The sequence below is a fragment of the Diadema setosum genome, chromosome 3 (assembly GCF_964275005.1).
Source record: "Diadema setosum chromosome 3, eeDiaSeto1, whole genome shotgun sequence".
Taxonomy (NCBI): Eukaryota; Metazoa; Echinodermata; class Echinoidea; order Diadematoida; family Diadematidae; genus Diadema; species Diadema setosum.
Window position 1 is genome coordinate 3,451,306 of NC_092687.1, and position 26,946 is coordinate 3,478,251.

At 37.1% G+C, this 26,946-nt stretch overlaps 1 protein-coding gene and 1 long non-coding RNA gene across 2 annotated transcripts in view; one reads left to right on the plus strand and one right to left on the minus strand.

Moving 5' to 3' along the window:
- The window catches only part of LOC140226671 (uncharacterized), a 101,648-nt gene extending 86,876 nt beyond the window's left edge, over positions 1–14,772 (minus strand). The window contains exons 1-3 of the mRNA XM_072307110.1: positions 14,746–14,772; positions 13,395–13,562; positions 12,013–12,180 (exon numbers count right to left, since the gene is read on the minus strand). Coding sequence (XP_072163211.1) covers positions 12,013–12,180; positions 13,395–13,562; positions 14,746–14,772 — 363 coding nt within the window. The remainder of the gene's footprint in view (positions 1–12,012; positions 12,181–13,394; positions 13,563–14,745) is intronic.
- Positions 3,108–4,689, plus strand: LOC140226492 (uncharacterized). The gene is made up of 3 exons (XR_011900966.1): positions 3,108–3,201; positions 3,653–3,797; positions 4,559–4,689. It is a non-coding gene; the product is annotated as an uncharacterized lncRNA (long non-coding RNA).
- Positions 14,773–26,946: the final 12,174 nt, after the last annotated feature.

Sequence of the window (26,946 nt, forward strand, 5' to 3'; positions counted from 1 at the left end):
TTACCATGAATTTGGAGCGGTTGAGAAATCTTGAAGTTGATTTGGAGGGAAGTTAAAGTGGATTTCAACTCTGGGTCTCTTGATAAAACGGACTTGAAGTTGATTTGGAAGTTAATCATAGATTAAGTGGACTTGGAGTTGATTTGAGAGGTTACCTTGACTTAGAGTTAATTTCATCTTTTGATAAAACGGAGCCCTGGAGAAAGTAAATCATTGCGCGACACTTTGCACAGTCGATTTCTCAAAGACATTTGACCGAGTGAATCACAACATCGTCATTCGCAAACTCATTGAGTATGGTGTTGATGAAGCTCTTCTCCGAATCATTTGCAGTTTCCTGAGTGATCGCACCCAGGCAGTAAGAATTGGCTCTGCTATCTCGAATATGAAAACCTTGTCCTGTGGCGTGCCGCAAGGAACCAAGATGGGACCCGTCCTGTTCTTAACGCTGGTCAATGACGCTTTATGTTACACCAATAATCGCTGGAAATAAGTTGATGATTTGAGCATCCTTCAAATCCGTCCGACCACAGCAGTTTCCCTTTTACAGAGAAATCTTGATGATCTTGCCGGTTGGTGTCTTGGAAACAATATTAAAATCAATGTGACAAAAAGCCATGCAATGACCATCAATTTCAGCAGACGTGAGATCCATCAAGTGCCCTTGGATATCAATGGTGTGCCCCTGGAGGAAACTGCGTGTCAGAAGATTCTCGGTGTTACCCTTCAGTCAAACCTTAAGTGGGACACGTAAGTCGCTGATATGATATCGAAGGCGGGGAGGAGACTCTTCATTCTTTGCCGTCTGCGTATAGGTGTTGTGTGAGCCGGGCTGACCTGATTACTACCTACATATCTTACATTCGTCCTCTTCGTGAGTACGCTTCACCTCTCTGGGCATCTTACATAACCAAAGGACAGGCTAATGCCTTGGAAAGAGTTCAGAAACGCGTCTATCGCATCATCCTAGGCAATGAGTACACCTCATATGAAAACGCTCTCAATGAATTACAAATCCCACGCTTAATGTCCCGGTATGAGCAGCTCCTCCTTTCTTTCGGACGTGGTCTTCTCCACCCCCCCCCCCCAACATAGAGACTTCTTGCCACCTTCACGGCATCATATCTCCACACGCCAACTTCGCAATTCTCACGCCCTGAACACTCTTCTTTGTAGAACTGAACGTTAACGTAGATCCACTATTCCGTCTGTAGTTCGCCTTCTCAATAAACAATAAGTTTTTATGATATTTAGTTTGTTATAATTGTTTTGTGTATGTTGTATGTACTCTCTAAAAAATTTCGAGTGAATAATTCACTCCTCGGAAGGAGTGAATAAAATTTCACTCAATTAAGAGTGACTTTCACTCGTTGTCGAGTGAATTTCACTCTTGTAACGAGTGAAATTTGTGTGAAACCCATTCGCCGAGTGAATTCCGAGTGAAAATTAAGCCGAGTGAATTCCGAGTGAATACATAATTAAATACATTTGGCTAGGTCAATAGAAATTGAGAATTCCCCTGTCATGTGTTTACTCTAAGCCAATCATCAGCCGCAATTTCCCCTGGCTTGGGCGCGGGCAGGTTTACCTGAAGAGCGACGCGTCGCCTATGCGTGGACTGTGACACTGTGTGCAATTGCGTGCTGTGTGCTAGCTGTGCGTGTATTATGCATAGGATCACAGATTTACGTGCGTGTAAGTGCAATCGTGAGAATCTGAGCCTGGATGTCGTGATGGACGGGAGAAAATGTCTGTCTTCAAATTGAGTGGGGCGGAGATATTATTCACATTTTTGAAGGTAAGCAAACCATAGATCGATCTAATTATACTCCTACGTAAACGACCATTTATGTAAGTTACCTTTAGGGTTCTATACGAATAACCCCGGGCCCGTACTGGCGCTCCTTCGAACAATTAATGTACAATGGTTTGTAAACAGTTAGCTATATGGGGCTGGTCATACCATAGAACACCTTACGAACAGCTAGAATCCGAGGCCGAAACTCAGCTGATGGTACACGCTAGGTGTTGGGATCTAATAATACGTTCAGTCTTTAGACAACACTTTAATTGTACACGTTGGGATCTAGGGCTTGGACTATTCAAAAAAAAAAAATGAGTGATGAATGAAACGTTGGTCGTTGACGTTAGTCATTGAATTGATATCGTAAGCATATCATCACACAGAGATTACTGTGGTCGAGTGTAGAGATCGAACTTATACTATAGGACCTAACTGTTACTAAGCTGTGCTAATTAAAGCAATACATTAGAAGCGCCTAGCGCCAGACACGTACTCTACATTGCTATTGTTGAGTTGACAGCCGAATCACTGACACTGGTCTGTTGCCAGATGAGATGGTGATCTCGATCAGTACGGTAATAAAGAATGGTGAAATTTGGTGATTTATGATTATTGTTCATTATATACACTGTATGTAGTAAAAAGGACTTTTATTTGCCGCTACATTTGAGCATCCAAACAGCTGGGAGAATACCACGTACACTAGCTCCCACGTCATGTGTCGTGATCATCTACTACTGTACTAGGTAAGAAGTATGATGCGTGTACTGTTCGTGTTAAGTGTTGGTCCACTGTGACATCACACTTCTAGCTGAAGATCAGCATGCTCACACATCATGGAGATCGATCCCCCTTGTAGCAGACGATGACTGGTACTATTTTCAACATTACTTTTTATGAAAGTTACAAGTGACCTTAGGTATTGAAATTTGGCAGAGATCATCATTGGGTCTTTAATTCTAACATTAAATATACTGATGTACTGGTAGCTAAAAAAGTAATTAGGCCTACTAGCTTTTGTATTGGTGCTCACTTAGTATTTGTGTGGACAAAACAACTGCATATTGTCTTGTGGAAATGAGTTCTAAATCCATTTCTGAACCTTGTGTTTTCATACTTTCCTCCAGATAAGGACGTAGACATGACAGCTCTTCGGGAGTGATGGTGATTTAAAGGAACTCGGTGTAGGGGTCATCATTTGGAGAACAAAGACAGATATTGATAGCTGTACAGTCTCTGTCACACGAAGAGGGTGCAGATTACCAGATTGCAAAGTACCAGATGTGGTCATACAACGACTGAGCCATTGAATTCAGGGTTGACGAATGCTGGAAACACCGGGCCAACATCAGCGAAGGAGCCTCTGAGATATGGACTTCCATTGCATTAACCCTGCTGTAAGCTATTCTGTTGTTTTCCACAATGATTAATGAAGGGAGACTAGTTTGAAATTGATTTATATTTATTTTACATTCTAGAGTCTTAGTAATTACATAAGAGGCTACATTAAGAGACTGAATGCTTGGTTGGTTTTATTTTGTTTGAAGAAATGATTTTCAAGATACTTCATGGAGCAGTTTTGGAGCTGTCCTTCCCTCTGACAATGAATGTCTTGACAGGTTAGTACTTGTATTTAAGAAAAATGTGTACCGTGTACTTGCCGTAGCGACAGAAGTGAAAACCATGTTATGGTCAGTCTTGAGTTGAGTAAGTAGAGCTGTTGCTTATGTCAAATATGTATGTTAAATGATTTTGCTCTTCAAGTTTATAATGTAAACTGGAGGAACCTACTATCCTCATGCCATTTGTATTATTCATAAAACCATTAAATTTTACTGATTTGCCCAGGAATTCAACACACACATCACTTCAAGGGGGAAGAGATACTTCAAAAGCTGAGGGAAGGAGTTCTGACTGTTCCGAGGAGACATCTGCACATCAAGATCATTGCAACATATTTGTTGTTGAAAATGGAAGCAGAAAACTGTACAGCGTAAGTTCAATTATTTAAAATATTATTATTATTCATATATTATTATCATAATTTGAAAATTAGTCTGGAATACCAGTTTCCCATTGTCATGTCTTGTACTACAATGATGTACATTTCCATCCAATATATAACCATGTAATTTGCCTGTTCATTTGTTTTTTGTTTTTGTTTTTGGTCTTCTCAAGTATAGAGAAAAGCAGACTAAAATTTGCCCCCCCCCCCCAAAAAAAAAAGGAAAGAAAGTAGAAGGGACCGGTAAGTATAACATTGTTAATGAAGTGATGGTTATAGATTTAAAAATAAAGACTGGTATACTTGTATGAAACATGTAAACAGAGTGTACGTACAAGACTCCATGCTGACTTATTTTCGTGGTAGCCCCATCGGGCCACATGTATATTGATTTGATAATAGTCCTAATACTTATGATTTAATCATCACAATGATTAATAAAAAAGTGAGAGTTGATGTGCCATGAAGTTCAATGGATAATCACATCTTGTATAGATTTTTCTACTAACTGTGCATATTCACACTTAACCTATCTGCATGAAATTTTCATATGTATTAACTGATATCTGGCTCAAGTAGCAATAAATGTACTTGAAACAGTGGTACTGAATAGCAATAGAAATTAATGCCAAGAAAAAAAAAACATAAGAATAGTTCAGCCCCTTAAAAGATTAAAATGAGGCCCACATTTTTGATGTTTGCGTCGTAGAATATGATTAACATTTTTCTTGCTTTCTTTTTAAATTCAGATACCAAGTAGTGAGCAAAGGATGTTGTAGCCAAGGCAGTTGCGATGCAGTACCCCACTTTGTGAGACACCACACAAGGTGCAAAAGGACATGTAAGTTTATACTCGTAAGTTTATGTGATCTACAACTTTTTTTAGCCCTCTTTAGCAGAAAGATTAAGTGACATACATGGTATCTTATTCATCTAGCTTGCAAAAACTTCAACATTTTCAACTTTTCTCAAGAGCTAGTGGACAGAATTAAGCAACCAAACGAGGAGTTGATCATCCTTGTTTAGTTAGGGGGCAAGGACCCAAAGTTTTTCAGATTATGGGCATGACACCCCCCCCCCCCGAAAAAAAAAGAATGGCCTTTACAGGGAAATTGCATCTATTTCTTAATTAACTCATTGTGCAAATATACAGGCAATGTGGGGATTGTGATGTACCTTCTCATAGATGTCTAATAAAGTTGTGTGCAGATTGGCCTGATTCCATGACTTGGGTTCGATGAACGTTAACTTCAACGTATGTAACTTAAGTTCCAACATGCCAGTTGCGCCGTTCATTTATAATAAACCTATTCTCGTTTTCTTCCATAAGAATGCCACTACATGTAGTTCGACTGCTATCAGATCTTCATCAGTTATAGTCAACTCTGTGCCAAAGTCAAATTTGTTGAGACTCAAGAAAAAGCTTTGACTTACAATGCATTTTTATATTTCAGGAGTATACCTGCATGGCAAGGATCATGGATTCATTGAGTATCGTTTGAAGACCTTGAGGAGCTATGACACCACACATCACCTCAGGCAAAGAGAGAGAGAGAGAGAGAGTAGTTGCAGCTCCCACCAAGCCCCTGACCGAGCACTATTCCAACGTTAGATTAGAAGCCCAATGAGAAGAGACAGCTACCATCGGTGTATAGGTCTAAATACCCTTGCTTTTTCCTCTTTTGAGATACAGCATATGCTCCTCTGACGTTGGAACTTACATTCTTGTTGACGAGTCAGCCTCATCAGGCTTAGCGGTAGTTTAGCATGAAGCTGTTACCAGGATGTACTGCAGCACTTCAACATTAAAAGTAGAACAGGGCTCGCCGATGAAAAGAGTTTGTTGCATAGAATGTGTGATTGTTAATGTTTTAAATTGTTGATTGTTGTATATACTAATAACTGAAAATAGTTTTGACTTATATAGTCTAAAAAATCTCCTCTTCATGGCCACATGTTAATCAATACATTCATCTGTGAGGTGTTCCAAGCATATCAAAGAATGTTTGGCCACACACAGCTTGGCATTCCGCATGATACGAATCTGGCTGCGCTCATGATTAAGCACCCCCTTCTCTCCAGGCAATTCTGACTTGCTTTAATAAAACCTTTTTATGGTCTAATATTCAAGAGAGAAAACTGTTGACAGACACTCGTGTGTAATTTTCTTTCTTTCCCTCATTTTTTTTTTTGGGGGGGGAATGCTAGTACAAATAGCAGCTAAATAGTAGAATCTTCCAATGGTCATCCATGCTCTTGGGATGAAGATCATGTCTCCATGGTGTGATTAAGTTACCACATACCTTTGTCACCCCTTTGATTAGCATTGATGCAGTACAATATGCATGTGCTCAAATTTATTGCATCCATCTTCTTTGGAGTAGGGGGAAAAATCTTTCTAAAAAATAAAGCAAAATTGATGGGAATCATTGATCCCTAGGGTTACGGGACCCAGAGTTATTTTGTACATTTTCACCTCTATGTAATTGATGTACTGTCCTTTGAAAAACTTGTGGGTAGAAGCTCAATTGGTTCAACTTCTTTTTCCACGAAACATCTGCAGCCCATCATTGATAAATCCACGGCATTAGAGTAGATGGAGTTAAATAGATTAGTTCACTAATGTGCCAAGTCAAACTTATGGATAATTCTTCCCTTGATCTCGTAACAAATTATTAAGATAACCTGCAACTGACAATCATATTTTGATATAGAGTGTTAGCAGTGATGTCACAATTTCCCACCATAAGGCTGCGTTCACATAAAAGTATACTATTTGGGGTATTTGGGGCTCGTTTTCGAGGGCACACGAATAGCTTGAATCGAACGATAGGATTTCCTAACACCGGTTCACATAAGAGGGCACTATTTGAATGTACCGAATAGCATAGAATAGTATAGCAAAGTGGGAAATGAGCTTGTTCGATTTTCTTGCAGCGTATACCGTCTCTCGTTTGTGAAATAATGACAATTTTGGTCTGGATTTGCCCTTTAGCAAAAATAAGCATGTAGACTGACATTCTGATGCAGTTAAGAAATTGTTAATAAGATTTGCTGGGATGTAGGAGGAAGAAATCCTCACTGCATGGGATGGCGAGTTGACGGTGTGGGTGATGCTTTACTGGGTGCCCGAATAGCGGATAGCGAATACCGTATACTTATGTGAACGCAGCCTAATGAAGTCAATTGCCTAAACCGACTAGAAATCAAGACTGCATACAAAAGCTGAAGCAATGTTTACTTCAGGGAAACCTAAGGCAAAAGAACACCTTTGTTAGAGAGGCATGCATGAATGAATATTGATCGCCTTTGCTATGGAAGCCACCATTATGGTGGCCAACATGACGTCCCATGAAATCACTCTATAAGAATCAATTTGCATGCATTAGTTGTTGCTACATCTGGCAAAACTCGGAAGGATTACAAGTGTTCAATATTGTACAATGATGCCTTATTTAGGTGAAGAAGATCAATGATATGATACATGTTGTGTCAACTGTATTGATTGCAATTCTTTTTCCATAAATAGTAGGCCCGGTTTGGGGGGGGGGGGGGGCTACGAGCCCTCCTTCCCTTTGACATTCCATGCCAAATTTCATGAAGGCATGATTATTTTGGGGGGTTATTGATTGTAATCAATAACATAAATATTTTCATGCTGGACGTGTTGCTGACAAATGTCATTGAAAAGGCAATGAAAATAAGTAAGAAACAAAGAAATACATGAGTAAATAGAAAAAAATAGATACTTCAGAATTTTTTGATGGCACAGTTTTTTCTCTTTCATTTGCTATGGACACTAGAAAGAATATTTACACAAAAAACAAAAAATGTGCCTTTTTGGAACTTTATTTATGGCAAATGGTCTGATTTCATGCTCAAATTAGCATAATTTAACCAAGTGACTTTTTTTGTTGTTGTTGAAAATTAACATTACCGTTTTATAGATTATGTCACAGGCAATTTGTGTGTGGATTTTGTAATGATCGCACGGTTGATGGCCGAGGTCTGGGGGGTTCCAGGGAGGCCCCCCTCTGGCTCTGTCATCTACATAAATACCCCACATAAAGCCTACTTAAAGTCAAGACCGTGCTTCTCTGATCGAGTATGTTTAGGTATTTGTACAATGTACTTGTAGAGCATCACTGTGTTACATGACAGAGGATCCAAACTTGATTAACCATGCAGTATTGAAAATTTCTGTATTTTTGTCAATTTTCGAAGCAATCACAATTCCTATTACACATGTGTAATTGTTTTTGTATTATGATATAGATAATGGTGACTATACTTTGCAAGTCTTTTGTAGCTTATCATTCAACATGCAATAATTATATTCACTTGTAGTCGAAAATTAAACATGTTCAGGAAGGGTACTTGTAAAATTTTTCACTTTTGCACAAACTTTATGAATTTGGCATATTTTCGGGGAAATGTGTGATGTTAATATTTGAAGAGTTTGTTCGCAAAAAACGATATGTCCATTTTTGAAGATTTTGAAGTACGGTCTCTGTCATAGAGTACAAAATAATACCTTTTAAATTATATATTGGTCACTACATATAAAGGTACATTTTTGAAGTTAAAGAAGCAAACATTTTCTTATTATTCTCTTTATTTTTCTTGACCTTTAATCGCAAATATCTCCATTTGGCACATATGGACTTAGCAGTTTTTGCAAACAAACTCTACATTTGTAGAGCTTTGGGAATGACAGCTTGAATAGCATATTTACAGGGACCTTGTGATGATTATGGTGACAGCTGTTCTTAAATGATAAAAATATGTATAAATATCATTGGCCACATAATTCATGGAAAACCAGATACTCAGCACATGAAGACTGTTTGTAATGGTGTACTGCTCTGCAGTTGAAGTTTAGATATTTCAAAAGGTATATTCCTTTTTTTTTAATTTCAGGTGATCCAGTTGACATCACACATTTATTTAATATAGAGAATCAGCTCATAAAAAAAAAAACATAACATGCGTAGCATTTAGTACATTATCTTCTTATATCCCCCTCAATGCTACTTAAAGAAAGAATAAATTAATAAGAAAGAATGAAACAACAGCCATTTGGATTACTAGCTTATATTTATTCAGTTTCACGTATTGATCCAGCTCGGGTAGGAATCACTTTCAAAACTGGAACACAAAGTTGGCAATGCACTGGGCTACCAATGGTGGATCGTTGGCTTCTAAATACATGCATTAATATTAACAAATATCTATTATATTATGAACGTTGCTTGCTGTTTTTGTTTGTATTAGTTTGATTGGTATTCATTATTCCAAAAATGACTCCAGACCACCTAGATTATTCCCAAATTCATCACCATATTGTCACTTTTTCTTCCAGGGTTGAATAACTAGTGCACTGAGTGCTGTGATCAATGATGATAGAGATGTGTGCTCATGTAGAGTGTAATTCCGTTTGGGATTGAAAAAAGATTGAAAAAGGATTGAAAAAAGAGTGAAAAAGGAGTGAAAAACCTCCGGAGTTAAAGAAGAGTGAATACAATAGCAGTGAATTGAGAGTGAGAAAGGAGTGAAAAACGACTGACAAAAGAGTGAAATACGTCAGGAGTGAATTTAGAGTGAGAAAGGAGTGAACATACCACCAAAAACATTTCCGTCTTTTTTCACTCTCTTTTGGAGTGAAATTTCTGTTCACTCGAAATTCACTCCACTTCTAGTGATCCTTGACGTCACTACAAGGGGAGTGAAAATCGAGTGAAAATTCACTCTTTCTTTTTTAGAGAGTAATAGTTGAGGGAATGGTTATTCCCCATCTTTCTTCACACATGTTTGCTCTACTCCCTATGGTTTTTGTTTTTTTTTTTCTCAAAGTCCTTTCTTTCCTTAACCACAAAACTAGTAACTGATTTATGAAAATGTTATTTTTTTTTTTGGTCTATAAAAGCCTTTTAGGCTTAACTTCTTGTTTTTTCTACCCTTTTCATCGGACTGCATTTTAGGTGCATATCTCTTACTCTTCATGACTTATGAGATACATTGAAATGTTGGTACATCCAAGTAAATGTGCATATATATGAAAGTGCAATTTTGAATTTATTGTATGATCACATGTTTATAAATTTAGTTAAAAGAATTTTCGTAATTGTTTTCTATCTATATGTGAAAGTTGCAAGGCTGGAAGTTCCCAATTTTCTTCCACACATGTTTGTTGTGCATGTACTCCCTATTTTTTTTTCTCTCTTTTCCCTCAAAATCAGAATAACTGATTTATGAAAAGGACATTTTTGTTTGTCCAGAAGCCTTTCAGGTTTTACTTCTCCCTTTTACCCTTATTATCAGACTGCATTTTAATGTACATCTTTTGTACTTTTTATGACGTATATGGTACACAGTCATCTTGGTATAAACAAGCATAATTATATGATATAACAGGATATATGAACGTGCAATTTTGAATCTATTGTATAATCATAATTCATAAATTGTTGAAGGTGTTTTTGTAATACGTTGAAAGTTATGAAGTCTGATTGTAATATAGTGTATTTGATGTTTGTTTATGTAACATAAATTTTGATTTGATATTAAAACCAGTGATATTCATACTAACCTAACAAGGCACAGTGAATCCTTTCATTGTTCCCCTGTTCGTACAGTTTTAACCCTCAAGACAATTACATCGACCGGCCCTTCTTTCTGGAATGGGTTAGATTTGGTTCGGTTGCAATCAAGTTCTTTAAGTTCCTTTAAGCAAAATCTCAAAGCCAATTTTCTAAAATCCTATGTTTAATTATTTTGCCGTAATCATTTGAAAATGTCTGCATACTCAAATGATGCCTCGCTCGGATGACTTCAGTAGTTTGATCAACTTGCTACTTTTCTTAGCATTTATACCATAGGTTTAATCAAAAACATCATACTATACTTTGTACATTCCGTAAACTTTATAATATTCTCGATATCTTGTATTTTTCCATGTTACGTCACTTTTGACATTGATATACTGTACTAAGAGCCTATGTTATATTTTTGGAACCCACATCCTACAAGCTTTGCTTTTTAGTGGGTTCCTCATATTACACGTCAATTATACGTCCTTATACATTTGTGCAATTTTGGTTCAAACTGAACATTGTGTTGAAAACATTTCTTTTTCAAAATCAAATGGAATATAAAATTTGAATGAAATGTGGAATATGGAACATGAATAAAAAAAATATAGTAAAATGCAAATGTAATATTTGATGAAATACAAATATATCATAATGGTTGGTGTTTTTGGTGCTCAATAATTTCATTTCATTTCATAGTAGTTTTAGCTGTTTGTTTGGTAAAAAATTTTCGAACTGCTGTGCAATAACGTCTAATTTTTTTCTATACTCCTGCATATATATTTTTGTTGTTGTTGCTGAGATTAAGGGTTTTAATAAATATTCATAATCCAGTGTTGAAAAGAAAAGTGATTGTATTGATTACGTTTTTTTTTCCTCTGTACTGTACTATGTATGTTTTTTGTTGATTTAGATCGATAAATGTATGATTTAATGTATAATTTTCCATTATGTTCATTGTAAGCACCTTATTATTTTGTGAGGTACTGTGATTTTTGTCGATATACACTGTACATGTACTCTGTAAACTGAATGTACTTCAGCCTCTGGGCTGCCAATTTCAGGAACAATAAACCTCATCAATTTCAATTTAATTTCAACCCTTGCCGGCACCGAGAGGTAGATCATGAAATGAAGACTTATGGATTTTTGCTGTGGAGTGAAGAGGAGGGGGATGATGTAAAACACAGATGAAAACACCCATCACTTCAGTAATTAGATAAGATGACATTACCTGAATAAAGTCTTCCATTTGAGTTTACACATAAAATCTTCACTATTTTTTGCTATCCAAATTTGTAAGAGTGGTACATGTATCACCTAAGGAGTGACACCTAAAAGTATATAGGATTATGCCAGCATCTCCTATTCAATTTTCAGTAGACATTTATATTGGATCATTGTTTTCTGTACTACGGAAACCCAACCCATGTATTCCTTCATGTTATTAAAAAAAATCGGTTTCTGTTCGAATGATTACAATCCATTTGTATTAAAGAAAACTTTGTAATTCCATTCATTTTCGATTCTATTCAAAACGGTCAACATGAATCTCTCCTCTATGGCCCACTATACGATATTACACTGGAATATAACAAATGCAAAGAAGATACCCTTGCTTCTGATGCTGATGTCTTGAGGGCAGGAAAGAAACCGTCAGCTATGTTGACTTCCTGTAGATCCAGAGTCTTAAGGTTTGGCATGGTGCAGATACTCTTGGCGTAGGCCTCTGATGCAACAGCAGAAATGTCAAGTCCTCCAGAGTGTGTGATAGATTCCAGCTGTGCAGTACCGAAAGAGGGTGAGAAATAACATAAAATACTAATGGAAGACTATCCTGTCAGTGTGAATATAATACCTCCATGTTTTCATCCCTTTTCCTCCCTCCCACACAAACAAATACGAACAACACATAAACAAAGAGTACATAATCGAATAAGGATCCCGACCGATTGGCATGGAGGCTTGTAACAATTTTCAATCTGAAGACATAATGTAACATTGTGGTCACATAACTGTAAGTTTGAACAAAGCAACAACCTACACCACAAGTAAAACAATCCATGAATTCAGACTCTTAATATTTGGCATGTAACAGGTGCTTTTCTTTTTAACACAAACCTTGGCGGCACCAAGAGGTAGATCATGGAATGTGGACTTATGGATTTGAGCTGTGGAGCGAAGGGGGGGGGGGGTGATTTGAAACACAGATGAAAAAAAACCCGTTTCTTCAGGCAGAAGATAGAAATTGCATCGCCTCAATAAAGGACCTTCAACGTGTCAGATTGATTCCAGCTATTGTAGAATTTAAGGTAATATCATACAGGTATTGATGATGATTACGATTTCATAATATGCTCATAGCATCTGAGATACCCCTATAAATTTATATAGGCCTACATACACATATCACGTATAGATATGCTTATATATATATTTTTTCTCTTAACCAAACCCTTGCCGGCATCGAGAGGTAGATCATGAAATAAAGACTTATAGATTATAGCTGTGGAGTGAACAGGAGGGGGATGATGTAAAACATAGATTAAAGCACCCATCACTTCAATAAGTAGATACGATGACATTGCCTGAATAAAGTTTTCCATTTAATTTCACACATAAAATCTTCACTAATTTTTCTATCCTATTAAAGAAACCACTACCATCCACATTTGTAAGAGTGGTACATGTATCACCTAAGGAGTGACACCTAAAAGTATATAGGATTATGCCAGCATCTCCTATTCAATTTTCAGTAGACATTTATATTGGATCATTGATTTCTGTACTACGGAAACCCAATCCATGTATTCCTTCATGTTATAAAAAAAAAAAAAAATCGGTTTCTGTTCGAATGATTACAATCCATCTGTATTAAAGAAAACTTTGTAATTCCATTCATTTTCGATTCTATTCAAAACGGTCAACATGAATCTCTCCTCTATGGCCCACTATACGATATTACACTGGAATATAACAAATGCAATGAAGATACCCTTGCTTGTGATGCTGATGTCTTGAGGGCAAGAAAGAAACTGTCAGCTATGTTGACTTCCTGTAGCTCCAGAGTCTTAAGGTTTGGCATGGTGCAGATACTCTTGGCGTAGGCCTCTGATGCAGCAGCAGAAATTTCAAGTCCTCCAAAGTGTGAGATAGATTCCAGCTGTGCAGTACAGAAAGAGGATGAGAAATAACTTAAAATACTGAGGGAAGACTATCCTGTCAGTGTGAATATAATACCTCCATGTTTACATCCCTTTTCCTCCCTCCCACACAAACAAATACGACCAACCCATAGACAAAGAGTACATATTATCGAATAAGGATCCCGACCGATTGGCATGGAGGCTTGTAACAATTTTCATTCTGAAGACATAATGTAACATTATGGTCACATAACTGTAAGTTTGAACAAAGCAACAACCTACACCACAAGTAAAACAATCCATGAATTCAGATTCTTAATGTTTGGCATGGAACAGGTGCTCTTTTTTTTAACGCAAATCTTGGCGGCACCAAGAGGTAGATCATGGAATGTGGACTTATGGATTTGAGCTGTGGAGCGAAGGGGGGGGGGGGGGTGATTTGAAACACAGATGAAAAAACCCATCTCTTCAGGCAGAAAATAAGATAGCATCGCCTCAATAAAGGTCCTTCAACGTGTCAGATTGATTCCAGCTATTGTAGAATTTAAGGTAATATCATACAGGTATTGATGATGATTACGATTTCATATGCTCATAAAAGCTGAGATACCCCTATTATATTTATATACATATACATATGATGTATAGATATGTTTATATATATATATATATATATATGAAATTATATATATATATATATGTATATATATATATATATACGTCTCTTAACACAATTTTTTTCCTCTCTCTCTTAACCCAACCCTTTCCGGCACGGAATAAAGACTTATAGATTGTAGCTGTGGAGTGAAGAGGAGGGGGATGATGTAAAACACAGATGAAAACACCCATCACTTCAATAAGTAGATACGATGACATTGCCTCAAAAAAGTTTTCCATTTATTTTTACACATAAAATCTTCACTAATTTTGTTCTATCCTATTAAAGAAACCACTACCATCCACATTTGTACTATTAGTACATGTATCATAGGGAGTGACACCTAAAGGTATGTAGGATTATGGGGTTATGCCAGCATCTCCTATTCGATTTTCAGTAGACATTAATATTGGAATCATCTTGGATCATCAATCCTCGTCATATTGGAATCTTGGTCATATTGGAATCTTTGAATCAAGATTGGACGAGGAAAATCTGGCAAGGCTCGCACCAAGGCCAAGTCTCGATCATCAGGCGCCGGCCTGCAGTTCCTCGTCGGCCGAGTTCATCGCTTCCTCCGTAAAGGCAATACGCTTCCTTCCTTCGCTTCCTTCCTTCCTTCCTTCGCCTTCCTTCGTTTCCTTCGTAAAGGCAATACGCTTCCTTCGTAAGGTCAGCTTGTTGTTGTTGGTGGTGGTGTTTATTGGACGAGGATTGGTGATCCTCTTGGAATCTTGGTCATATTGGAATCTTGATCATATTGGAATCTTGGTCATATATGCAATGTATCGGCATTGGAAAACAATTGTAAACTGTTTTTTTTTTTTTTCGAATGATTTTCAATGCTTTCGATACGCGGACAACATTTGAGTTCGGCTTTAAGATTTCTGTGTATCCCAAAATAACTTTGTACAACATAGTTTTCTTCTTCAGTTTGGGAAGGAGAAGTTTCTTTCTCCGAGTGTTTGAACGCCACAGGGTGACGCCCTTTTTTAGGGCAGTATTGTGAATGGTAAAAAAAAAAACAACAAAAACAAACAAACAAGTGGGTTTGACAGTTTTTGTTTTTGTTTTTTATTTACGTTGGGGGGGGGGGTTGTTCCGGGAAACCTTGGGGAATCCGGTTCAGTAGCCGCAATATGACCTTAGAGTATGTGATGAATGTATGTGTATTAATTTTTATTTATTTTGTTCAGAGTTTCTTCTTTGGAATCTATAAGTGTTTGTCTCCTAGCTTCAGGACTTCTTTTTATTCAGATAGAATTTATGCTCATGTGCACTTCTCTGTTTACACGGTATCAAAGGTAACCCTTTTCCCCGAGGGTCCACTGCACCCCTCAAAGGTGATGTACATTTTTTGTGGGTGTATTCGTATATATGTCAAAGCTTATAGAACTTCCTTTGTTACGCTCTCCTGTGCTCTCTCCTCGGCGCCTGGGGGGTGGGAAGTTGAGACGTTTATTGTGCGCGTCCCGAGCGTAAATCCATTTCTGTCCAGTTGGTACGAATTGTGCGTTGCTTTCCTTTTGGACGTCGTCGGCGCATCAGTGTCAAAGCGCTTTAAAAAGGGTATGGTGTTATGGAAAACTGGGTGGTTTGATAGCATCCCTTGGATTGAGCTATTGTGTAATCTTTATCCTGCGGTTTTTGATATGCACAAGTTTGATTTTTTATGAAAAAGTGGGTCACAACGGTAGTTCATATTCCCTCTCGCTAATTCCTGATCACATTAGCGTGATAATAAGGTTGTATTTGAAAGTGATTATATGCCATTATGGAAGGGCTTTTTTAGGGACACAAAGCTGACTTTTATATCTTTGAATTTTAAAGGTATACGGTCTTATTTCAACAGAATTAAAGTGTTCTCATGGTGTAAAGATAAACAGGCAGATGCTATATTTTTGCAGGAGACGTATAGTCTTGAAGACAACGTTATTGAATGGACAAAACAATGGGGAGGAAAGGCAATATTTTCACACGGATCTTCACATAGCTGCGGGGTGATGATTTTGTTTAAAGATGTTAGATGTGGATATTATTGATAAGTATGTTACGGAAAATGGAAGATGGATATTGTTACGGGTGAAGATAGAAAGCAATGAATATTTACTTTGTAATATTTATGCGCCAACAGGCGACAAACACACAGATCAGAGACTTTATTTTGAGCAATTACTTGAACGTTTGACGTCATTTGATGATATTAGTTCTTTGGCTGTTATAATGGGGGGAGATTTTTATACACTCTTGAATAGGTATATGGATAGGGATGGAGGTAACCCGACAGCGTGTAATGTTATTCAAGAGGTGATTTTCAAAATACAACATGATTTTGATTTAGTAGATATTTGGCGATTAAGAAACCCCCTTGTTAGAAGGTATACATGGAGGCAGTCCCACACTTTAATACAAAGGAGATTAGATATTTGGATGATTTCGGATGTTCTTCAAAGTTATGTTAAGGAAACTGATATTATTCCTGGGGCTGGCACTGATCACTTTGCAATTATTCTAAAGATTGGGAATAAAACAAGGAAATGTTTTAATGTCACAAATTGGAAGTTCAATAATAGTCTTTGTGATGATGAGCAATTCTGTACTGAGATGTCCCGAAGTATAGATGTTTGGATTAATGAATCATTAGAGTTTGAAGATTTGAGAGTACGATGGGACTTTGTGAAGTATAAAATTCGTTGTTTTTCTCGCAAATATAGTATTGAAAAAGCAAAGAAGATGAGGGAGGAGAGACAGATGTTAGAGAGACGATTATATAATTTACAGAAGTTGATAGAAGAGCAAGGAGATCAATTCCTTCAAGAATATGAAAAAGTCAAATGTGATTATGAGGCGCATTTGGATCACATTACACATGGTATTATAGTGAGGTCTAGAGCAAATTGGGTTGAATATGGAGAAAAAAATAGTATTTATTTTCTTAATCTGGAAGAGGTGAATAAGATGTATACATGTATTAACGTGTTGAAGAAAGGAGAAGATTTCTTTTGGATGATAGTGATGCTATTAGTAAATATATCAGATATTATTATTCTGAGTTGTATAAGGAGCCCGAAAGGAACACTTTCACAGACTGTCCCTTTTTAAAGTCTGATGGTAGTCCATCACTGTCATCAGCAGAACGAGATATATGTGATGCAGATCTGACTTTGAGAGAATTCACTGCGGCTCTGAAAATGATGGCTAAAAATAAATCCCCCGGAAATGATGGTCTGACGGTAGAATTTTATGTTAAATTTTGGGATAAACTCGAAGGAATTATGAATTACAGTTTTATGTCTGGTAAATTATGTTCGTCGCAACGACAAGGAATGATAACGTTGATAGCTAAGAAAGGCAAAGATAAATTATCTATTGAGAATTACCATTCGATTACTTTATTAAACGTTGATTACAAGATATGTTCGAAGGTGTTAGCGATGAGGTTAAAGAAGGTTTTACCTAATATCATTAATTCGGACCAGGTAGCCTTCATCAAAGATAGGTATAAAGGTGAAGCGGTTCGCACCGTTTCAGATGTTTTTCAGAGACACTCTTTTATTCTAGATTGAAAAGTATTTGTGGTTTTATTGTAAGCCTTGATTTTTAAAAAGCTTTCGATTCCCTCAATCATCAATAGTTATTTGAAGTGTTAAAATTCTTTAAATTTGGAGAACAATTTTGTAGATTTGTGCGTGTGTTTTATAATGATATAGAAAGTTGTGTTTTGAATAATAATAGGTCAACAGGGTATTTTAGGATTGGGAGGGGTGTCCGCAAAGGTGATCCTTTGTCACCTTATATGTTCATTTTAGCCATAGAGACACTTGCACTTCATATTAGATATAGCCCAGAAATTATGGGAATAAAGTTAAGTGTACAGGAGGAAATAAAACTTTCTATGTATGCTGATAATATCACAGTTCTTTTTTTAAACAAATGATCAATGTTTTCTTAATATTGCAAAGATTTTAGATGATTTTGCTATCTGTTCGTCTTTATCAATTAATTATGATAAGACAAAAGTGATGCGAATCGGTCCATCGGTGTTTACTACTGCACCTAAGACGGACGTGCAACAATATAGGAATGCAGAATTTGTATCTGCTCTCACTGTTTTAGGAATAGATATTTGGTATTCTTTTCACGACCGGAAGGCACAATTACAACAAATTTTGATGAATATTAAATCACAACTGCATAGGTGGAGATTTAGAAATTTATCCCTCTACGGGAAAATTCAGATTGTTAAGACTTATGCTTTATCTCAGTTGCTATATATCGCAAGTATAGTTTCAGTGCCAGATTCTTTTATACATGACGTGGATAAAGTTATTTATGAATTTATTTGGAGAGGCCCAGATAGAATAAGGCGCAATGTTTTAGTAAAAGATTATGAGGAGGGAGGTTTGAAAATGTGCTGTTTAAAGTCAATGATGCAAGCTGAAAAAATAAAATGGGTGCAGAGGTTATTTGGGTCATGTTCAAAAGGATGGAAATCCATTTGTTTGAATTTGCTAGCATCTGTAGGAGGAGAATTTTTGTTCTTCTGCAACTTTGATGTTTCAAAGTTAAAGATTAATGTTTCACGGTGGTTTTTAGAGGTATTAGAAACGTAGGTCCCTCCTTCAGAACAGAGAATTAAGCATACCCAATCAAATAATCTGGAATAATAAATACATTTTGTTTCACGGGAAGTCTATGTTTAATACACATATAGCAGAGAAAGGTTTTTTGAAGGTAACAGATATGTTAGATGAATGCGGCCGACCTCTGCGTTGGAAGGATTGTAAGGGTAAAGGTTTACAGTTTACTTAGTTTTTCACTCTTCTTGATTGCTTCAAGAAGATGCCAAGTGAATGGAGGCTTTCTTTTTTTTTCTTCGTCAAAATTATCACCCCTTTATTAAACCCCTGAGTATTATTCCTTTAATTTTGATTAAGGGTAGATGGTTGGAATTACATAACGTAACAACAAAGCATTTATATGATATATATCTGCATTTGAATAACCCTGGAAAATCTAGTGTTTTTGATCGTTTTGATGTTATGTATGACATTGGATTTGAAGATGTTCAATCTCTTTTCTAATTACCTGCCAGTTTGACAATTGATACAAAATTGTGTGGCGCTCCGACAAAATGAGTCATAAGTCGCACGGGGAGTTTTCCCGTAATGAGCCGAAAATGAGGTGGAAGCACTGCTCGGGTCGATATTCTTTTTATGACGGATTTTGATTCCGTGATGTTTTATCTATTTGTACAGAAAATTTCAGCGTGTAAAAAGGAGTACAAGTGTCCCAAATCGCAGTTTTTCTGAGACAATTGTGATGCGCTCCGTCGGAATGAGTCAAAAGTCGCAAAAAATGAAATCGTAGTTATGCCTGTATGTGAATTTTACAGACACTGAGCTTTACACTGATATGTAATACAACTCATTTCGACATCCCTATAGATCATAAAAACGAATATTAACTACGCTTATGATGTCAGTCCATTTTCTAAATAACGGAGAAAATCGCTCTCAAAGTTCAGGCTATGTTCAAGCTCACAACCTGTTTCTTTCACGGGACGAAACAATACAACAGTCCTGCTTAGCGACGGCGTTTACGCTCCATCGCACGCACTACCGTATAAGGCAATAGCTTGGGTGTGTAAGATAATTAACCAATCGCAGGACAGGTCTATCATTAACGATTCTGACCAATACGGCAGCCCGAATGTAAACTTCGGTGCGTTTGTGTCCGTGCCGCTGCCGCCGCAGGAATGAGACGGTATGCGTTGTGTGTCGGCTGCGGTGTAGTTTGCCGCAAGTTTTTAACTCACAAACAATAGGAAACAGTTGAAAGAAAAAACGGCACGCAATGCGTATTACGGAAGCGTCTTTTAGCGAGGGCGTTGATCGCTTCCATTCTCCTCCTATGTTATTGTCAATAGAAACTAAAGAGGATACGTTTAATTCCTAAATAGAACCTGAGAACCCATTGTAGGCGGGGGTTCAAAAGACAGCATCGGTAGAGAAAGTCAATGAAGTTAATTAACGATAGTCGTCTTTTGAGATCGTGTTCTTTGCGTGTACTAAAAACCCTCAAATTACGCACATGGTCGTAATGTTGCAGAGCATCAAAGACTGCTTTCGCATCTGTTCTGCTGCAGCTGTATACAGCCGTAATAACATTCTGAATTCCCGCCATATTAGGCACATTTTCTTTATAGGCGTACACACAGTAATTATCGCCTATCACGCTTGCCAATGCTGAACATACTATACATATCAGAAGCTAATGTCGATGTAGGCTTGACAGCTTCACGTTGGGTTTATATGATTGTATCATAAATATACTTCTTATTCTCAGTCACTTTTGTAATACCATAGCATATAAAGAACCATTCACTTGTATAGCTCAAACTTAATTTTTTTTTAACATCACATTTACAGTTACAATCTTTCTGCATTTGAGATGTTGAGTATAGATAATTATATTGAGAAATATTCGGAATTAATATTTAGGCCTTCCTCACTTCGTTTTGTATTCACAAACCAAATCAAAATAGATGATTGCTTGATTACTTTCGGGTAAAGGAACCACCGGAAAAGGAAAAGCATTTAATTTTCTTGTTAACGAACCTAAGCTAATAGCGAGCAATATTTCATTTTGTGATTAACGAACCTTCAGAATAATCCCCTCCCCCCCCCCAAAAAAAAAAGCATTTCAGTGCCATGCGTTGTCAATAGTGATAAAAGGCCCGTTTTTATTTCGTAATGTGTCTCAGTATTCCTGTGCTTATTTTTAAGGATGTACCTCTCTTTATGATTGCGATTGATGTTCAACTATTTCTTTCTCGCAAGCTTGAAAAGGAAGAAGCTAAAATTCAGGCAAGGAGACGAGTTTTCTTCCATGAGATACAATTATTAAGACATATTCCCGAAAGTTGTGTGATTGCTTATGTGCCAAAGAATTGTTTCCATTACATGTATCAGGCACAATACAAAACGGTTGAAATCTGCTGAAAGTCGAACTTCGTTGTTGTTGTTGTTGTTGCTGTTGTTTTTTTTTTATTTCATTTCCATTTCAAGCGGGGAGAGACTAGAAACTAGTTTGTCTATACTGGCAGGAGACATTAGTTTTCCAGTACATACCCCGCATTTAAACAGTCGCTATATGTTTGTGGTCAGAATCAGATAATGGACACGTGATATATTATAAAAATGAAAATACAAAACAACGAACACGCCATATGTACAAACATTATGAACTTAAATGAATTATACTTACCTGTAATATTCTGCATGAAAAACAAGCACGCCAATTAGATAATTTAAAAGAATTAATAGAACACACAGCGATATGATGCATGGCAGATCAAATCAAGTTCAATTGGTGAGAAAGCTAAATGAAGTTAAGAAATTGACTTCTTTTCGTTTCTCTTTCAATTTATGAAAATAAAATTACATTGTGTATCTATTGAAGCGGATTGTCTCTGTTGCGAACGATCGCCATATATAGCATTGTTAGTCTTCTGAAGCCGAATCCCTAAATACTTTAATTTTTGCTTGATAATTGTAATAGCCCTTATAACTTTATAAAGGACTCGCAAATTCAAAGTTTCAAACCGTATACTAAAACATTACATTGTACACGGTGTATTTAAAAAAAAAAAACAAAACATTTTGAATGCACAGAAACGCACAGAAACGTAACCAAACGTTACCAAATACAGTGGAATGCATTGTACGGCGTGGTACTATCATTAGAAGGATATCCCATTCCTTTTTACTTTTATTTTCTTGAAGCAGTAGTCAAACCATGTGTCATTTTCGTAACGACATCACTTAGGAATTAGAATGTATGAAGATAATCGTTACTCATTTATTTTGCGCTATTATTAGAGCATTTACACTTTCCAACTTTTATTGACAGTATTATGTTACTGTGTGGTTACGATTGCGAATGTTGGTTATGAATTCAAAAGACTGGTTCATTAATCGAACTATAGAGGTAATAGCTGTTTTGAAAGTAGTTCGGTACAAGTTCAAAACGCAATCGAAGTCATCGTCATAGGGGGAACTGAAAGCTCTAGAAAACTTGTTTAGGCCAGTAAAGATTGCCGTATGCAATTTTTGTAGAAAGTTTTGACTTAGGCCATCTTTTGAGTATTTTGAGAAATTAAATAAAAAAATATTTGTTTTGATTATGTCAAGAATTAGTTTGAACTATAAGAATATAAAGGCGCGATTACCCCCAAAAATGTCGTAGTTCGATTAGACATGATGGGTAAAATGAATTCATGACTTGTTGACTAATCCTTACTGAATTGATGATCACTTCTGTAAACCATCAGTTAAGTCTCGTAGATGATACCTCTGTAATCGTAGTCAAAATTCTTTTGGGAGATGAGACGAAAACCAACAAACAAAATGTCATGTATCATCGCTCGAGTTTCCAACATTTGGCGTCACCCGACCAACAATAAGTGACGAATCAAATGGAACATTATATTGTGGGATAGCAGACTGTGTTACCATTTTTAAATGTTGCGAGCAATTGTTTAAAAAAAGAAAGAGAAAGTGAGGCAAAGTTCAAGAAATTAGAAAAAGCACGTAAATGCAGGCGATCACGATTACAATGGGCCATGCGGATGTATATGATTTCCTAATGTACATGTCTGATTTCTGTAAACTATATTATATTTAAATCTAAGTTCCCTTCCCTCCTTGATAAAAGTTGTGTTGGGTTTTCGCTAAGGGCATGTAATAGGAAACGCTATAAAAATGACAACAAATAACCGCCTACTATACATCAAGAGATGACCTATACATACATGAAACACAAAAAATCTGTACGTTCTGATATAATGCAACTGCTTGTTGTTGTTGTTGTTGTTTTTTTTTTAATTACCATGGTCTTTCTTGGGGGAGAGATGAAGAAAAAGAGTAGAGTGTATCATTGTCAAATCCGGATGATTCCGATAAGTGTGTATTCCCGCCCTTTCTATACAGGTAAACGATTTATGCTTGGTATGCTATTATAAAAGCCTGAAGAAAAGAAGAATTGATTCCGCGATCACTTTTAACCTTTCATAAAATTCACGTTTTACGATAGTAATGATAGCCTGTAGGAGAAAAAGTAAGTTAGCGTCCCTGACTGTGGTTCTGAACACAAAAGGGGACTGAGAAATTCTTTTACAAATTAGCAGACATAATGCCGATCCTCCAACACTGTTGCTCCATTACGTCACTGATTCTGTTATCAATGGCGAAGAAAGAATACTGGTTGCGTGATTATCCACCCCGTGATAGCAGGAAGTTTACCTGTCATTGTTCAAGGCTTCGTTGATGCGGGGTTTACTCGGATACAAGGCGTGAACAGTGTCGTCCGAGTTCTTTCATTCGGAATTCCTCAGAATACACATTTCAATTGGCAATTAGCGCTGCTACTTCGCAAAGCTGTTAGCCAAATTCTTTGCAAACTTGACCTCCCACATGTCAGCTACACGCAATACACGACAAACAGCTATCATTACAAACATTCTGATTAAAAAACAAAAAACAAAATGAAGAAGCACACTTTTGAGTAGCGACACAGCTTTCTGTCACTTTCTCAAATAGGTCCTACTTCTAAAAAATACACAGAAGACAAGAGTCATAATATATGACTAAGTTAAGTTAAGCTAAGTTAAGCTAAGTTATATGACAAGAGTCATAATATCCTCCAAAGGGAACACGAGCTATTTGGGCATTTATAATGTTTGTCTTCCGATTTCTCTCCATGCCGTCGCGGCCCAAACCATCATAAGAAAATAGGGCAATAAGTTTTATTAACCAGGGAAATAATATTACGCATTACCCAGGGAAATAATATTACGCATTACATACATCTGGCTAATTATCACACGAATTGTCGATTTTATAAAAACGAGAATTGCCAACTTAGGCCCTACTATATCTCCAAAGATGAATTTTAAACAGCAAGTCACATACCAGGGAACGAAAGTTATGATTATTTGAATAAATTCATTAATGAGGCCAATAACCGTTGTAAAAGTACACACACGCATAAAGAGGTTCCAAGTTCGATATGTGATCATGTTTTAGCTCATTGATAAAGAATGATAAATTTTGCGTGATCTTTCGGTGGCATTGATTTTTTTTTTTTCAGCGCGATTTGTGCGTCACATCAATCACCACTTCATGAAATGTGGTGCATGTATCAAACGAAACTCGCTGGTCATGCAATCGATAGCCTTGGTCAGCTATCGACCAAGCATATAATAATTTGTGACCCGCTACAACAAAATGGTCCTAAAGTCGCGCACGGTCGAAGCCGTGAAAATAGTGTTTGAAGTTAGAGCATCAAAATTGGTCAAAACTTTCGATTTTCTGAATTTGACATATTATTACAGTCTGACATGTCTTCTATCATCTGTCGAAATTTTGAAGCAAAATGACGAAAGGAAAGACCAAAAAATAGAGTTTTTCTGGGCCATGTTTTTTTGGCGTTTCAACGAAGCAGAAACTGGTTCGAACATTTGGATTGAGCGCCACACATAGGCTCCGCCCCTAACAACGACCAGAGTGATCTCATTGGTCAGTTTGCTGCTTGCCGCTAACCGAAGCGTGAAGCTCGCACACTGCCCAGTCGACTGGTGCGTGCGGGCGAGTTGCGCTATGCCTAGCCGCTTCTCCTGACATCCTGGTCGCTGATTGGTCGGTGAGGAGACCGCCGACGCTGTGTTTGAATGAGCATTTCGGTGGTTGCTAGGGCTTAACTTCTATTGTTCGGAGGTGAATACTGACTTGCGTGTCTCTTGATTGTGATTGCGTCGCAAGGAGAACTTTTAGGGCGCTTTTCTCGAAACAGTGATTTCTAAGACGTCTTGACATGCTCTCTTTTAAACATCGATATCTCCGCAGACGATTATTTTTATAAGACGTGTTATATATCAATTTAAAGCATAAAGATTAGGAAATTGTGTCATGCAATTTTCAAATAATCGACCTCGCCCGACTTTAGGGGTTACGCCATTTCCTGACCCACTTCATCTGACACACTCTTTCTGACACACTTTTTTTGCCATTCATTTTGTACACGGGGCAGTTTTCATGAGACGGCCTCTGTTATTGGCAACTGTGCTAATGAATATTCATCAGCCTTGCGATAATTTTTTCATAATGAGTCACTCGGTCTGATTCTGTGTCTGTGATTGGCTTTTAGCTATTGACTTACGCGTGATATCGATCTCCTCAAGTAAGGGGGTCCATGACGATATCTGATTACCAGTGTGCGTGTGTGTGTTGAATTGCGTTTTAGTGCCAGTGAGTGTGGCATGACTTCTGCAGGTTTCCTGTCCATTTCTCTCTCTTTTTCTCTCTTTTGCTTTCGTATCATCTTATCTCTGTTATTCTTAGAGTACAATCGTACTACCACAAGTGTTTTCCCCCATTTTTTGAAGTGATTATCTCGTTTGCAACAATTTAGAGGTGAGTTTTTGTTCGAGTGTTTGTTGAGTTTTTTGATTGAACACGATGTAGATTATCTACGTGTGTGCGAGAACATTCATGGTACCCACTCGTTTGTTTCCGTGTGCATTTTTACCGTACAGTGTCTTCATCGTTCGTCTTCCAAGCAGCGAGTTTTCACCCTAGTTTTCCTCAACGTAGTTTCTTACCTCAATTTTTTTTTTTTTTTTTTTTGCGGTGCAAGATGTTCAGTGTATTTTTTCTACGGTAAAATGCCATCGTTGATGATCTCCGTGTATTCATTACTAGTTTTCCACCTCCGTTTCATTTTGTGTACAACTAACATTGATCTAAAGTCTAACGTACTTAGCTACAAAGTCTGCGATGTCTGTATGCTGATGTGTTTTTGTGAGCTGGGAGTGACTATGGTGGGAATGATATTCAGGGTTTTGCTGTGGTTGAGATGATAGTGATGATGATCATAATGATTCTGGTGATGATATACGAACCCTTTTGATGATGCAATTTATTTCGTGTGACCATGACGTTGATCATTGATGATGGCGAGAACGACACGAGTAGCCTAGCCTAGGCCAAGGACGAGAGTGACACTGTCCACGGGGGCTGTTGCTCGCTCATGCACAGGAGTGGTCTAGACCTAGAGACTTGCATTTAATCAGTTTTTTTTTTTTTTTTTTAACCTTTTGGTTGTTCACTTGGGTTAGTGCTCCAAAAATTCGTTTCTCTAAAGAAACTCAACCAAAAGCTTGACAATAAGGTTGCCTCAGGGCTATTCTTTAGTAAATATTAGATCTAAATGGCGATGCTAATTTAGTTTTCATTTTAAGAACTCGATTATATCCCATTTTCTTTGCTCATTTTTCAAATGATAAATTATTTAGAACTGTAAATTTACTTAAATTCTGATGTACTGCATTCACCATTGTAAAAATCAATAAAAAAGAGCCCGCTGAGCAGGTGTTTCATTCTATCCTTTTCATTTCCTTCCTATCGTGTTGGTTTCCTTCCTGTCACTTCCTTCTTTGGCCCTGGACGGAAGAAAAAAAAAATCCCATCTTGCCATGTAAAGACAGAACACATACCATCATGAAATATTATGACATTAGAATAGTTTTAAAAGATTATGTAAGTCATCAAAATTCTTGTGTGTGAAAATAGATAATAAATAAAAGGTGATTTCTTACAAAGCAGTTCTGTCAAATGTCCAACAGCCTCAGAACAGCTTCGATAATGAAGCTAGTGAAATCTCAAAACTATCGTGGCAACAAG